General features: G+C 38.1%; 1 protein-coding gene across 3 annotated transcripts in view; it reads right to left on the bottom strand.

Annotated features, from left to right (window-relative positions):
- HDX (highly divergent homeobox) overlaps positions 1-16,995 on the bottom strand; it is a 189,819-nt gene that overhangs the window by 62,547 nt on the left and 110,277 nt on the right. For all 3 annotated transcript variants that reach the window (XM_081126850.1, XM_081126852.1, XM_081126851.1), the window contains one exon: positions 4,629-4,775. In XM_081126850.1, coding sequence (XP_080982976.1) covers positions 4,629-4,775 — 147 coding nt within the window. The remainder of the gene's footprint in view (positions 1-4,628; positions 4,776-16,995) is intronic.

Here is a 16,995-nt window from a genome sequence, read left to right as displayed (position 1 = left end):
GGTGTTCAGTTTACCTTTGATGAATGAATGTCAATAAACAATAGGCACTAACCTGGGAAGAGCATTACAAGTTATAACACTCAATAAGGTTAAAAGAATAATATGTCAAGTCTGCTTCTTACTCTTTTTAAAGTATAAGATATAACAAGAAAACATGCACCTGAAATTTCCAAATTATACCACAAATAATCGCTAAATAGACATTCTGAGACAAAGTTCATCTTGGTGATCAATAACTAGAAGATCTATTATACTTAAAAACATCTACATAATCTTTCCTGACATCTCAAAAAATATATTTATGTGGCAAACATATTCTTCTTTAGAGATAATCTACCAAATATTACAAAAGAGTTCCACTTACAACACATCACATTTTCAAATTTTCTCTCTGCCGTGGGCAGGCAGACATTTTGGGAAATTATTAGAAACAAAAGGATAATAAATAGTTTCCTATTTATTCCTCTAGTAAAAGTTTTAATTGGCCTTAAGCAAGAAGATAATGGTAATGCTTCTTTTCCCCCCCTGTATGTTAGGACTTTTAAAAAATATATATATATTGTTCAAAATATTACAGATGTCCCTTTTTCCCTCCATTGACCCATTCCACCCCGCCCCACCCCCCTCTCCAGTCCCTCATTGTTTGTGTCCTTGGGTTATGCATATATGCATATAAGTTCTTTGGTTAATGTCTCCCCTTCCACCCACCCACCCCTCTCCTTCCATTTGAGATTGGTCAGTCTGATCCATGCTTCCATGTCAGTGAACCATTTCTATTCATTAGTTTATTAAGTTCTTAAATTTCACATATGAGTGAGATCATGTGATGTTTGTCTTTCTCTGCCTGGCTTATTTCGCTTAGCATAATGTTCTCCAGGTCCATCCGTACTGCCCCAAATGGTATGAGATCCTTCTTCTTTAGTTGCATAGTATTCCACAGGGATTCAAGGCTCTGTACATAGCAATGGCTGAGTGAAGGTTCTGATATCATGGGCTTTGGCCTTTTTTTTTTTTTTTTTTTAACAACAATTAGTCCTAAAACCTGATGGTATTGAAGAGAATCCTAAGAACCCTGTACATATCTCATCTTTCATTTTGAAAGAGTATGTTTTTAGGAATACTCTGTTTCTGTCTCCTCTCTCCTGCAGTATGATGTCTCAAGGAGCCCTTGTGGCAGTTAGCGGAGCCTGATAGCTTCTGTCATAGTGCCTGGTATTTATTAGTATCAGTGGCAGATCAAATGCAAACAAAAGTGATAAAAACAGTAGCAAGATTGGAAGATAAATTTGGGGAGATATTACTGAAAGTAAAGCAATTGGACAAAAAGACTGAAAATTGAAATCTCAGTCATGCTCCAGGTGCAGAGTAGCCGATTCAGTTTGGAGCAGATTACAGGATTCCAGGAGAAGATTCTTCAAGATGATAAGATTGTTACACTGACAAATGTGTATAAATATACTGAGAGGAGAAATATACAACTGGGATATGATTTGATAATAAATTAGTAGTAAGTACATAGAAAATCAAGCAAGCAAACTTACAAAAAACAAAAACTAAGTAAATAATGAACTCCAAAGAAACAACACAATGTTATGAATAAAAGGACACATAATATTATACTATATAATTCAAATGTGAAAAGCATTTACATCAAACATTGAGTATCAAACTAACGAAAATTATAAAATAACTATACTGGAAGGATAAGAAGAGAAGTATACATGTAGGTGAAAGAATTAATGAAGAGATCTTTTTTTTTAAAAAAAAAATATCTTTATTGATTTCAGAGAAAGGAAAGGAGAGGGAGAGAGAGTGATAGAAACATCAGTGATAGAGAGTCATTGATCGAGCTAGCAACCCAGGCATGTGCCCTGACCAGGAATCAAACCTTGATCGCCTGGATCCTAGGTCGACGCTCAACCACTGAGCCATGCCCGGCCGGGCTAATGAAGAGATCTTGAAATAGATTTTTAAAAAGCCTCACATTTCATAGTAGAAAATCAATCAACAATACCTAGCACTGTAAAATTAAAAAGTAGGGATAAAAACATATATGAGAGACTGCTAGTTATTCTCCAATATCTACTTTCTCTCTTACAGGATAATAGAAATTAAATTGGCATCCCACAATATAACTACATTTGCAGCTTCCCTTGCAATTAGGTATGACCATGTCATTAGCCAATGGTATGTAAGTGAATGTGTTTTGTGACAGCTTCTGGGAAACCCCTTTAGATAGCTGGTATAGCCATTGCCCCTTCTTTCTCCCCACTTTTGTCATGCTGCTTGGTCCATAAATGCCATAATTTTGGACCTTAAGGACAAGGAATATATTATAGTGATGGCAGAATGGAAGCTGTAAGGTACCAAAGTCTTTGAGGACTTCATAGGGCAGAACTGTTATGCCAGTTTTAAATTGAATATTCCTGGGTTTGTACATGTAATTGAATATCTTGTGCAAGCCACTGTTATTCTGAATCTTTTGTCACTCAAAACTAAGCCTACTTCTAATTAATATAGCACATTATTCATAGATGGAGGTAAATACCAAAGAAATCATCAAAAAGAGTGGGAAGTGGTTTACTCTAGATCTTGGAAAATGGTAGGAAGAAAAGAGTGAGAACTGTTTTGTAGAAAGTTCTATAGAACTAGCCTCCTTAAGCTATGTTCATGCATAACTTTGATTTAAAAAATAAAAATAAATGACAATTACAACAAAAACACATGCTCTTCATTTTCCTATTTTTGGTTTTTGCTTAGGCTCCTCATACCATAATTCTATTCCAATTTCTCTTCAGTCATTTGTATTCTCATGTCACTCCTCTATCTAGATTCTGAGTGCCCCATATGGATCCTAACAAAATAAAAATCAAGTCTCTAAATAGGAAAGGATTTTGAAAATAGTATTTACTTTGATAAATCTGTGCTATATGACTTCTCCCTATACTTCTCCATCTTCATGTATGTATGAGAAAATAACTCTATTTCTTCATCTAAAAGAGTTCTGTGATTTGTCACTTGTTCTTAAATAGTAATTCCCTATTTCTATTCTGGGATGATCCTTTAGTGTGAGCTGAAGCCTACTCATATGTGCTCATGAGAGCCAACTGTTGGTATTTCTTCTGAACTCCGCATTGAAAGAGCCATGCAATCAACCATGGTGGGAATCTTCATACCATGGAAATAAACAAATGTTTCCCTTAAAAGTCTGATTGTTAAATATTTACCAGCACAGCTGCCACTATTTAAATCTTACATTGACATCTTTCAAATGGAATGAAAACTGCTGTTTGCCAGACAGATCAATATAATTTTCAACCTATCATTCATTACATAATATGTGACATATATTTCAGATCACCTCATGCAATTTTTTAAAGCGTTACTGAGACATATTCAAAATACCGTACAATTGACTCATTTAATGTATGCAATGAAAATGTTTTTAATATAATCAAACAGTTGCGCAACAATCACCACTATCTAATTCCAAAATATTTTCCATCACCAAAAAAGGAAAACCTTTACCCTTAAGTAGTCACTCCCCATTCCTCCATACACCCAGCTGCTGGCAACCACTAATCTGTCTCTGTAGATGTGCCAATTCTGGACATTTCGTATAAATAGAATCATACAATATGTGGTCTTTTGGGATTGGTTTCTTTCACTTACCATAATGTTTTCAAGATTCATCTATTTTGTAGCATACTTCAGTATTTAATCCTTTACATGGCTCTATAATAGTATATTATAGGCATATGTCACATTTTGTTTACCCATTCACTTGATGGCCATTTGGGTTATTTCCACTCTTTGGTATTATGAATAACACTGTTAAGAACATCTATATATAAGTTTTTAAGTGGACATGAGATTCATTTCTTTGGGTATATACCTGAGTGCAATTTCTGGGTAATATAATAAATCTGCTAAAAATTGGCCCAGCTGGCGTAGCTCAGCGATTGAGTGTTGATCTATGGTCCAGGATATTGCGGTTCAATTCCCAGTCAGGGCACATGCCTGGGTTTCGGGCTCAATCCCCAGTGGGAGGTGTGCAGAAGGCAGCTGATCAATCACTCTTTCATCATTGATGTTTCTATCTCTCCCTCCCCCTCTCCCTTCCTCTCTCTGAAATCAATAAAGATATATTTAAAAAAATTACAGGACTGTTTTCCAAAGTGGCTAAAACATTTTACATTTTCACCAGAAGTATATAATGGTTCCAATTTCTCCACATCCTAGCTAACAGTGGTTATCTTTCTTTTTTAGTCTAGCCATTATAGTAGATACTAAGTGGTATCTCATTGTGGTTTAAATTTTCATAACTACAAGAAATGTTTGTGTGTTTATTGACCATTTGTATATCTTCTTTGGATAAATATTTATTCAAATTCTTTGCCTATTTTAAAAATTGCATTATTTGCCTTTTATTATTGAGATGTAAGAGTTCTTTACATACTGTGGATATAGGTTTCTTATCAGATATATGATTTGAACATATTTCCTCCCATAATTTGGGTTATCTTTCAATTTATTGATGGTAATATTTACATCATCTCATATAATTTTAAAGCTTTCATTTAAGACGATCATCAACCACACCACGAAAATTATTGAAAATGTCTTACCCGGACTATTTCACAGTCAACATTTAATTCATTTGCAACTGCTTCAATTTTCTCTCTACAGATAGAGCCAAGGCTGGTCATGCCATTGTCCCAGTACTTCTTAAGGGTGGCTAAGTCTCTGTCACTGAACTGAGTTCGGTCTTGTAGCTGTGGAACAAATTTTAAAAATTAGAATAATCAAAAGAAAGAATATTATAGATAGGATCATCATGGCGAGATGTGCTACATTACTAAATTATTTACACAGCCTTTACTCTGTGTTCTCCCATTTTGAAATGGGCATTTTCATGATATTTATCTTTATAACATGAAAGTGTACTAGAATAAAATAAATAAACAAATTTAACTGGTAGCAATTAAGCAATGTTTATTTTAAATGGTTATATTCACACAAGTAATTCATGTCATTGTAAAAAATACAGATAAATTTTAAAAAGAAGAGAATTTCAATTATGCAGAATCCTGGAAATAACATTTGTTAACATTCTAATGTATATTCTTTCAACTTTTTTTCTAGGATACACACTACATATATTCTAAAAATAACAAGGTCAGGCCCTGGACAAGTGGCTCAGTTGGTTGGAATGTCATCTTGTGTACCAAAGGGTTGCAGGTTTGATTCCCAGTCAAAGTACATACCTAGGTTGCAGGTTCGAACCCCAGTTGGGGCATATACAGGAGGCAACCATTTGATGTTTGTCTCTCACCTCGATGTTTCTCTCTCCCTTCCTCTCTCTAAACCAATAAAACCATATTCTGATGCAAGGATTGAAAAAAGGAATAAAACCAAAACAAAGAGTGTCAGGATTACATCACTGTGCTGCCTTATGATTACTTAACCTAGATTTACATACACATAGGTCTCCTACTAATTTTACTTTTCCAGTCTGATAGCTGTGGTTAAGACGTCCAGTAATACGTTGAATAAGAGTTGTGAAAGTGGACAACCTTGTCTTGTTCCTGTTCTTAGGGGAAATGTTTGTAGTTTTTGCCCACCAAGTATAATGTTAGCTGTGGGTTTGTCATGTATGGCCTTTATTATGCTGAGGTATGATCCCTCTATTCCCACTTTGCTGAGAGTTTTTATTAGAAATGGATGTTGGATTTTGTCAAATGCTTTTTCTGCATCTATTGATACTGTCATATGATTTTTACCATTTTGTTTTTTGTGGTGTATCACATTAACTAATTTGAGGATATTGTACCAAACTTGCATTCCAGGAGTAAATCCCACTTCATCATGGTTTATGATCATTTTAATCTATTGTTGATTTTGGATTGATAATATTTTGCTGAGGATTTTTGAATTTATGTTCCTCAGGGATATTTGCCTATGATTTTCTTTCTTAGTAGTGTCTATATCTGGTTTTGGAATCAAGATAATGATGGCCCTGGAAAAAGAGCTTGGGATTCTTCCTTCCTCTTGAATTTCTTGAAACACTTAGAGAAAGATAAGTGTTATTCTTTGAATGTTTTGTACAATTCACCTGTGAAGCCAGCCTGTCCAGGACTTATTTTTGTTGGGAGTTTTTTTTATTACTATTTTGATTTCATTGTTTGTAATTGGTCTGTTCAGATATTCGGTTTCTTTTTGAGTCATTCTTGGAAGATTGTATGTTTCTATGAGTTTCAGTTTTATATCCCACATATGAGTGAAATCATATGATTCTTAGCTTTTTCAAACTGACTTATTTCACTTAGCATAATATTCTCAAGGTCCACCCATGCTGTTACAAATGGCAGTATTTCATCTTTTATTATGGCTGAGTAGTCCTATAGCCATTTTATCTTTTGTTTTCTGGTAGCTCTGTGCCTCCATTGGTTCTTTTCCTTTGTACTTCTGTCTGTTGTTTTTGTTTGGTGGTGTCTCATACTTCATTTCTCTGTGTCCTCTTTTTTAAGCTATGTGTCCTGGTTTAGGAATTTTTGAGTGTGGTTACCATTAGGTTTATAAAAAATAAAGTTACATATATACAATAGTGTTTTTTCTTTTCTTTTGCGTGCATCTGATGTTCATCCTCTGCGAGTTCAGACCTTTACCCCTTTGCCTTTTATGTTTTTGTTGTCACAAATTATCTGTTTATTCTGTAAGTTTTTTGGTGATCTTACTCCTAGTTTTGTGACCATATGTTCTTTGCTTCGGGTAGAATAACTACCTTGAGTATTTCTTGCAATAAAGGTTTTCTAATAATAAATTCTTTCAGCTTCTGTATGTCTAGGAATGTCTTTATTTCTCCTTCATATTTAAAGGATAATTTTGTTGGATATACTATTTGTGGCTGGTAATTTCTCTCTTTCAGACATTTGAATATTTGGTTCCACTCTCTTCTGGCTTGTAGAGTTTCTGCTGAGAAGTCGGATGAAATTCTGATGGGTTTTCCTTTGTAGGTCACTTCTTTCTTTTCCCCTGGCTGCTCTGAGAATTTTTTCTTTGTTATTAATTTTTGACAGTTTTAATGTAATGTGCCTTGGAGAGGGCCTCTTTGAAGTAGTTAGGTGTTCTGTTTGCTTCTTGGAATCATGCATCTAGTTCTTTCCATAGGTTTGGGAAGTTCTCATCCACTATTTGTTTGAATAGACACCCTGTTCCCTTGTCCCTCTTTTCTTTGGGAATGCCTAAAATTCTGATATTGCTTTTTCTAATGGAGTCAGATAGTTCTTGTAGAGCTCTTTCACTTTTCTTTATGCTCAGGTCTCCCTCTTCTTCCCTCCAAATCATTTCTAGATTCCTATCTTTAATATCACTAATTATTTCCTCCATCTGGTTGGCTCTATTTTCTATGCTCAGTAGCTCATTCCTAATCTCCTTAATTGCATGCTTAGTTTCCAGGATTTCTGACTGGTTCTTTTTTAAAATTTCAATCTCTTTAGTAAAGTACTTGCTTTGTTCATTGATTAGTTTTCTGAGAGAACTGATTTGCCTGTATGTATTTTCTCACATCTCCTTAGGTATTTTCAGAACTGCAATCTTAAAATCTCTGTCATTTATATCACATATTTCCATGTGTTACAGCTTGCTTTCTGGGGATTTTTCATTTTCTTTCTGGTCATCCTCATTACCGTGATTATTCATGGTATTTGCTCCTCTCCATCTAGGCATAAATGTCCCATCTATAACAGTGTTCTCTGAAGAAGTCTTTCTACTATTTTCCAGTAGATGGTGCTGAATCACAAGTTTTTGGTTTTTTTTACCTTGTGATTTCCCAGACTTCACCTCCATGGGCTTCCATAAGACAATACAGTGGTGCTGCTTGTGGGTGGGGTTTGTTTTGCGCTCACTATAATGGTAGCCCTGACCTCCGTGGGGTCCAGTCCCAAACCTGAGGATCACTCACAGAAGGAAACAGTGGTTCCACTGCAATAGGTCTTAGTTTACAGATAAAGTGTTCCTTGACACCGAGGACAACTTGAGGTGAGTTTTGGGAGCCCAAGGGGCGGCAGGGCTCTGTGGTTCCATTTCTTTGTCAGAAACACCCTCGCCTGACAGTGGGCAGCCCCAAGGCAGAACCCCACACTCTGTCAGGCATCTACTGGCTCAGTCACTGTTCACTCCACTTGCCCTGCTGGACTGCCCTCCAGAGCTCTCTGTCCCTTCTGGCCCACTGAAGAAAGCACCTGCTACCCCAGTCTTTCTCTCTCTCTCGGCAAGGTCATGAGTTTCCAGTTGCAGGGCTGCTTCTGAGGTCTCCTCTCTTCTTGTCTTCCTGCTTATTCCTGGTTGTTCACCTTTAGATGTTTCAGTGTGCTGGTCTCTCAGGCGTGTCTCTGTGTTCAGTAGAGAATTTTTGTTGAATTATAGTTGGTTAATTTGTTGAAATTTCATGGGGAGAGTCCAAGGATATCTCTCACGCTGCCATTGCTCTGACATCACTCCCACATTTGTCATTGTAATTATGTGTCTTGGTGTGGTCCTGTTTGAGTTTATCTTGTTTGGGACTCTCTTCATTTCCTGGACTTGTGTTCCTTTAATTAGGTTAGGGAAGTTTTCAGTCATTATTTCTTCCAATATGTTTCTAATCCCTTGCTCTCTCTCTTCTCCTTATTGTATCACTATCATGTCCCAAAGTTCCCTTGAACTATTCTCATTTTTTAAAAAATTCTCTTTTCTTTTTGATGCTGTTATTGAGTATTTTCTGCTACCTTGTCTTCCAAATCATTGATTTGATCCACTGCTTCACATAATTTGCCGGTTGATTCCTTCTAGTGTATTCTTCATTTCTGCCTCTTTTAAATATTTTTTGTCCTTTTTTAGGCTTACTATTTTTTGTTTATGTTCTCACTGAGTTGATCCATTCTTCCTCAGAGTTCCTTGAGCAGTCTTATAAACATTGCTTTGAATTCTGCACTTGGTTGATTGCTTGCCTCCATTTCATTTAGATTTTTTTTTCTGAGGATTTCTCCTGTTCTTTCATTTAGGGCAGGTTTCTTTGTCTCCCAATTTTGCCTGCCTATCTATATTTGTTTCTGTGTATTAGGTAATTCTGCAATGTCTCCCAGTCTTTGTATGGTGGCCGTATGTAGTAGGTGTCCTATGGGGCTCAGTAGTGCAATCTCCATGATCAAACAAGTAAGGTACTCCAGAAATGGTCCTTTGTGGGTTATGTAAGCTGTCCTGTTGTAGTTGAGTTTTGATTACTGCTGGCCTGTCTGCTTGCTGGCTGAGGATTAACACTGACCAAAATGTACAAGTTGTTATGTGAAGGCTGACCCCACAAAGTGGAATTTGCTCCAGCAAGTTCTGGTGCCTGCTGAGATATCCATTTGAGTGTGCCACTTGTGTAGCTATTCTGGTTGTGTTCTGATGTGGTCCAAAGCTCACCACCATGTGTATTGATTATGGATCCATTTGGGAGGGTCTCTGGAACAGCTCAATATCAGACCCTGCCTGTCACAGGCCCTGAACTACCTGTTAAGAGTTAAAAAGTGATCCATGGTTGGTGGTTGCCTTTGCTGCGCTTGAGTGCTTGTGGGAGGAGCCAAGCTGCATATCAAAGTTTGCTTCCACCAGTACCAAGTTTGGGGAAGGTCAGAAAAATGTCGAAGGCACCTTGAGATCCACCTCATTTTGTCAACTGCTTGATAGACTGTCACTGAAAGACCATCTAACAATACATAATTTGTGTGAGGTAGGTTCTCAGAGAGCCACCAGTAGAGGTGAGTGATTTTGTCAGGTTGATACAGATTCAATCTCGAAACTAGTGCTCAGTCTGAGGTTTCTCAGCAAAAGTTTCAGTGTACACCAAGGCCAGCCACCACCCACCTGAGGCCTGCACACCTTTGCAGTTAGGCAGGGTCTTACGGAATCATCAGGGTGAGGCCAGTAGAGTTGGTCAAGCTAAAACAGATCAAGATTTGGCCATGTGGAGTGAGGCCTTTGCACAGGAATGGTGGCCCCAATCAGGGTATCCATGGAAAACTTTCCTATACCACACTATTCAGTCTCTCCCTGTGCTCCTCTGAAATAACCCTGAGTCTGTTCAGACCTCCTTGAGACTTCCAAGAAAGACTGCACCGTTGGTCCAGGCTGACCACAGCTAGCTCATTCATCAACAAAGCTTGAGGTTTACAGGGTGTATCCACCAGGAATCTAGAGGATGGGGTTAGTGTATCTCTCCAGGCTGATGCCATATGGAGGGGAGCCCTTAACCCAGAGAGATGGCATCTGTGGGCATTGTGGGAGAGGGGCTCAGTATAGGGTCATTTGCAGCTGTACCCCCAGCTTTCTCCCAGAAGCCATACAACCCAGTCTCTGCATGTAGACTCCAGTCTCATCTGAGCTTCCTACCCTCCACCGAAGCCCTTGGTAAGTAGCCACAAATGAGATTTTTTATGCTGACACTTTGAGGGTATCTGGGTTTCTAGAAGACTCCATTCTTTACTTGATGAATGGAATCTCTGCTGATTTTCACAGCCAGATATTATGTGGATTTCTGTTCCTGGCACTGGTGCTCTGGGCTGTGGAGCCTGGCATGGAATTGAGACCCAATGCTCCTCAGAGGGGACCTTTACAGCTGATATATCCCTCTGGATTCTCGACTGCTGTAAATGGGTGCTGGACTAGCCCTTTTCACATTTCCGCTCCTCCTACCAGTCTTGAGGTGACTTTTTCTGTATATTCTTAGTTATGTCTTCTGTTCAGGTAATCTTCAGTTGGTTATTCAGGTTGACAATTCTATAACTAGTGTAATTCTGATTTGGTCCTGGGAGGAGGTGAGTGTAACTCATACCTACTCTGTCACCGTCTTGGATATCTCACTTTAGTATTTTAAACTGCTACATTGTGCTCCATCATATGGACACTTTCAGATTTACATAGTTATCTAATAATGGATATGTAGGTGGTTTCAGGCTAATGTTTTTAAAACAATGAAGAGACCTAGCTAGTTTGGTTCACTAGTTGAAGTTTTGGCTGGTGGACAGAAGGGTCCTAGGTTTGATTCTAGACCAAGGGCACATACTTCCATTGCAGGCTCGAACGCTGGCCCCCGGTTGGGGCATGTGCGGAAGGCAATCAATCGATGCTTCTCTCTCAGATCTCTATCTCTCACTTCCACCACTCTCTCTGAAAAACAATGGAAAAGTACTCTCTCTGAAAAGCAATGGAAAAAATATCCTCAGGTGAGGATTAAAAAAATTAAAAATAGTCTGGCCTGGCTTAGTGGTTGAGTGTGGACCTGGGATCCAGGTGATCGGGGTTCTATTCTTGGTCAGGGCACATGCCTGGGTTGCAGGCTCTACCAATGACTCTTTCATTATTGATGTTTCTATCTCTCTCTTTCTCCCTCTCCTTTCCTCTCTCTGAAATCAATAAAGATATATTAAAATAAATAAAAATTAAAAAGTGATTAAAAAAATTAAAAATAAATAAAAGTAAAAACAATGTGGAAGTGGATATTTTGTACATATATCTTGTGTTATATTTGCAAATATAGGTAACAAAAAATTCTTAACCATGTGTTTTGATCACTTCCATTTCTTCCCATTGGTGGAGAAGAGACTCTTACCTTAAAGTTATGAGTAGAGTGGAACAAACAACTCCCAACACCAGTAAGATGCAATCAACTCAGTATTAGTCTCTTATACTTACAACCAGAAAGGGGAAAATACTGGATGGCACACAGGGCCACATAGGGATTCCACTTGGAAACAGAATGAATAAGCAGAGGCTGTGGCGTAATTCCTGAGGTTGGTAAAACCCTTTTTTGAATCCTTCTGCAGGCTAACAGGAAACTGAAGGGATAATTGGCATTGTGCCTGGTCCTCATGATAAGGACAGTTGTTTGAATATGGTACTTTATCTGCAGGAACATGATGCAAAGGGAAACTTGTGGTCAGGGCATCATTTGACACCATATCAGCTTCTGCCATATGTAAAGACATATAATAAGGGGCCATGATTTTAGGTATTATACCACAAAATGTAGTTAGGGAAAACAAAGAATGTGTGCATTTAATTTTTCAAATAATATATCCAAATTGCCCTTGGACAAAGGCTGAAAATATGCTAGTCCCTATTTTACTATATGTTTATCAATATTAAATGAACTTTGTAGTTTTTTTTTTACTTTAGTAAAAAATGGCATAGTAGCTCCCCCTTATCTGTGGTTTCACTTTCTACATTTTCAGTTATCCATGGTCAACTACAGTCTGAAAATATTAAATGGAAAATTGCAGAAATAAACAATTCATAAGTTTTAAATTGTGCACTTTCTTGAGTAGCATGATGAATCTTGTGTTGTTCTGCTTTATCCTGGATGTAAATTACCCCATTCTCTAGATGTATATTGATTCATGCTGTATACACTAACTCCCAGTTAATTACTTATTAGCTGTGTTAATTTTCAGATTGATTATTGCAATGCTTGTGTTAAAATAAATCTTATTTTACATAATGCTGACCTAAAAATTACAACAGAAGTGATGCTGGCAATTTAAATATGCCAAACAGAATCCATAGAGTTTTTATTAAGTAAAAAGTTGAAATTTTGGTACTGACCCTGGTTTTAGGCATCCACTGAGGGTCTGAAAACTTATCCTCCATGGGTAAGAGGGGATACTGTATCTATCTTATGGTTTTACTTGTATTTCTTTAAGTAAGACAAAGTATTTTTATATGCATATTAGACTTATATACAACATATCTCAGAAATATTGTGGGTTCAGTTCCAGACTACGACAATTAAACAAATATTGCTATAAAGTCACATAAAACTTTTGGTTTTCCAGTGTATATAAAGATCATGTTTGCCCGGCTGGGCATGGCTCAGCAATTGAGCATCGACTAGGATCCAGGCAATCAGGGTTTGATTCCCAGTAAGGGTACATGTCTGGGTTGCAGACTCGATCAATGACTCTGTCATCATTGATGTTTCTATCTCTCTCTCTCCCTCTCCTTTCCTCTTTCTGAAATCAATAAAGATAGATTTATAAAAAAAGATTATGTTTATAACTTACTATACTGTAACCTATTAAGAGTACAATAGCATTATGTCTAAAAATGTATATACAAGGAAGAGGGGCAAGATGGCAGCACTTTGACAAGAAGCAGAGTGCCTTTGCATCAAGCCAGAGACTGGATTTACAACTAAAATACTGCGTAGGCAGCTTGGAAAAACAAGAGAAATATACCAATTGGACATATTTTGAATAAGGAGCACTGAAGAAACATTGTAGAGTCTTGTAAGACTGGGAGAAGCACAGAAAGGGAGAGTTCCCCTTGAAGCCTGAGCTCTGCTGTGAGGTTACAGGGTTAGAGGCTACAAAACTCCCTCCCCTTGGGCATGTGGACTGGCAACCAAAAGCAGAGATCTTAAACCCTGAGCAGTGGAGAAGGGAAGGAGTGCCCTGGCAAAGTAGAACAGTCTGCCTGGCAGGAGGGGTCCATACTTTCCTAGTGAAACAACACACCATATGGCTGCAGCCTGGGGAGGAGAGATTCACCCTGGGTGTTGGTAGCAGGAAAGGCTGTCCTCCAGTGTGTGGCTTCATAATAGAAAGGGACCTGTGGGCTACACCCAGCAGTGACCTAAAGAAACCCTTTGCTTTCTGTAAGGCAGTGTGCGGAGCCCCAGAAAACATTTGAACTTGTGGTGCTGGGAAGGGGAAGAGAGCCCTCTCACCACTAGAGAGAGGACTGGAGCTCCTGGAGGGGTGGATTTGGGATTTCTGACCTGCTCTGAAGAGAGCTGAGATAGCAGACAAGGAGCTGCCCCAGCTTTTATGAGATCAACTATGCAGGGGACCTGCATGGGGCTGACCTTGTAAACCCCCCTGCTTGGATGTTTGGCGCAAGGGCACCAAATCCTATAAAAGAAAGTTTTCTGCCTGTTTGTTACTTTATATGATTTTGATTACTGGTGAACATTCACCTTCTTGGCTTACTTTGGGGAGACAGATCACCAAAAGCTGGGATTTGTATCTGCATTGTGGAAAGTTTGAACTGAGCATCCTGTGAGATCAGCCAATCAGAAATGGGAAAAAAGAGGAATGGGACACGCTTACCTCACCCACAGGCTAGGAGCACCCTCCCCAATAGAAAAGGAGCTGGTTCAGCTCACTGAAAACCTAGATCCCTGCCCCCACCCCTGCCCCACTGGGCACAGTTCAGTCAGAGAAGGGAGAACAGCTCACAGGAGGACATTACAGGAGTAAGACTCTCAGGGACCATTGTTTGGAAACCTGAGGAAATACTTATAATCCCTTCTGGAAGCTGAGAAGGCAACATGTGCACCTGAGTCTCTTTTGATCTATATACCTGAGCCCAGGCCAGCTGAACCTGCCCATAGAGAAAAAGCAACAGACTGAATTCAATCTGACCCTGCATCAGACCATTTTAGGGAGAACTAGAGTTGGAAGATATGATAGAAACTGAAGAGTTGGCTTCGAAGCAAAGATTAATTTCCCCACTGTGAGTGTTTAATGGCAAAACCTCTAACTGAGGTGCCCAGTAGCCCAAGCTACACTGGCCTGCCTGTACCCTAAAGACTCTTAGGAGGACACTGGAGTAAGATCAGGCAAACACAAGCAGGGGGGGTGAAATAGCTGACAAGCAGAGGTGGCCCACAGATGGCCTCAGGCCAACAAGCTACATAAGGACAGCAGAAGCAAATCTAGACAGCTCTTGACATTGGTTGACACACAAGTACCTTCAAGGAGACCTGAAATAAGCAAACAAAACACTGAGCCTCAGATAACATAAGCTGACCTGGCAAAACTCACTTGGTTGACCATTTTTTTAGGGAAAAAAAAAAAAAAAAACACAATTTTTAAAATTTTTCAAAATTTTAATTTATTTCTAAATTTATATTTATTGTTGAAAGTATTAAAGATGTCCCCTTTTTTTCCTATTAACTCCTTCTACCCTGCACCCTCCCCTTCTCCCCAGGTGTTCACCACACTATTGTCTGTGTCCATGGGTTTTGTATATAAGCATATAAATACTTTGGCTAATCTCTCCTCACCCACCTCAGTCTTACCTCTGAGATTTGGCACTCTATTCCATGCTTCTATGCCACTGGATCTATTTTGTTCATTAGTTTATTACCTTCTTTAGATTTCACATATAAGTGAGACCATGTGATACTTGTTTTTATCTGACTAGCTTATCTAGCTTAAAATAACATTCTCCAGGTCCATACATGCTGTCCCAAGGGTAAGAGATACTTCTTCTTTACAACTGCATAGTATTCCATGGTGTATATGTCCCACCTCATTTTTAACCACTTATCCACTGATGGGCACTTGGGTTAATTCCAGATCTTAGATATTTTAAACTTTATATCAACATAAGTGTGCATTAAATTGATTTTAATTTTATACTTTCTAATTAATTTTTTAGGATTTGTTTTGCTTTGATTGTTTTTTTGTTTATTTGTTTAATTTCTCATGTTCTATTATCAAGATTTTCTTGAAATTCTTAAATCAATAAAATCAGAAGTGCCCAGCTGGGCATGGCTCAGCAGTTGAGCATCAACCTGGGATCCAGGCTATCAGTGTTCGATTCCCAGTCAGGGCACGTGCCCAGGTTGCGGGCTCAATCAATGACTCTCTCATCATTAATGTTTCTATCTTTCTCTCTCCCTCTCCTTTCCTCACTCTGAAATCAATAAAGATATATTAAATTATTTTTTAAATAAAATAAAATCAGAAGTGAAAAGGGCAACATAACAACTGATACCACAGAAATACAAAGGATCATAAGAAAATATTATGAGCAACTATATGCCAACAAACTGGACAACCTGGGTGAAATGGACAAATCCCTGGAAACATACAATCTTCCAAAAGTGAATCAAGAAAAATCAGAAAACCTGAATAGGGCAATAACAACTGATGAAATTGAAGCAGTAATAAAAATAAAACTCCCAGCAAACAAGAGTCCAGGATTAGATGGATTTACAGGTGAGTTTTACCAAACAATCAAAGAAAAATTAATGCCTATTCTCAAACTATTCCAGAAAATTCAAGAGGAGGGAAGACTCCCAAGCTGTTTTCATAAGGCCAGCATTATCCTAATCCCAAAACCAGATAAAGATACTACAAAGAAACTACAGACCAATATCCTCAATAAACATAGATGTTAAAATCCTCAACAAAATATTAGAAAATAGGATCCAGCAATACATTACAAAGATTATACACCACGACCAAGTGGGATTTATTCCAGGGATGCAAGGTGGGTATAATATTCAAAGATCAATAAATGTGATATATTACATGAACAAAATCAAGGACAAAAATCATATGATCATATCAATAGATGAAGAAAAAGCATTAGACAAAATCCAGCACTCATTACATTTAAACACTCTCAGCAGAGTGGGAATAGAGGGAATATACCTCAACGTAATAAAGGCCATATATGACAAACCTACAGCCAATATCATAGTCAGTGGGCAAAAACTGAAAATGTTTTCCTTTAAAACAAGAACAAGACAGAGTTGTTGGCTTTCACCACTCTTATTCAACATCATACTCAAAGTCCTTGCTACAGCGTTGAAAAAGAAGAAAAAATAGCCCTGCCAGGTGTGGCTCAGCGGTTGAGCATCGACCTGGGATCCAGGCAATCAAGGTTCGATTCCCGGTCAGGGCACATGCCCGGGTTGCAGGCTTGATTAATGACTCTCTCATTATTGATGTTTCTCTCTCTCTCTCCCTCTCCTTTCCTCTCTCTGAAATCAATAAAGATATATATATAAATGTAAAAAAAAAAAGAAAAAATAAAGGACATTTAAGTTGCAAAAGAGGAAGTAAAACTGTCATTATTTGCAGATAACATGATATTGTACATAGAAAACCCTAAAGACTCCACCAAAGTACTACTAGATTTAATAAATGAATTCAGCAAGGTAGCCAGTACAAAATAAAT

Source organism: Miniopterus schreibersii (genome assembly GCF_964146895.1).
Source record: "Miniopterus schreibersii genome assembly, chromosome: X".
In the NCBI taxonomy this organism is placed as follows: Eukaryota; Metazoa; Chordata; class Mammalia; order Chiroptera; family Miniopteridae; genus Miniopterus; species Miniopterus schreibersii.
Note: the sequence above shows the minus strand (reverse complement) of the source record. Positions and strands in the feature narration are given on the sequence as shown.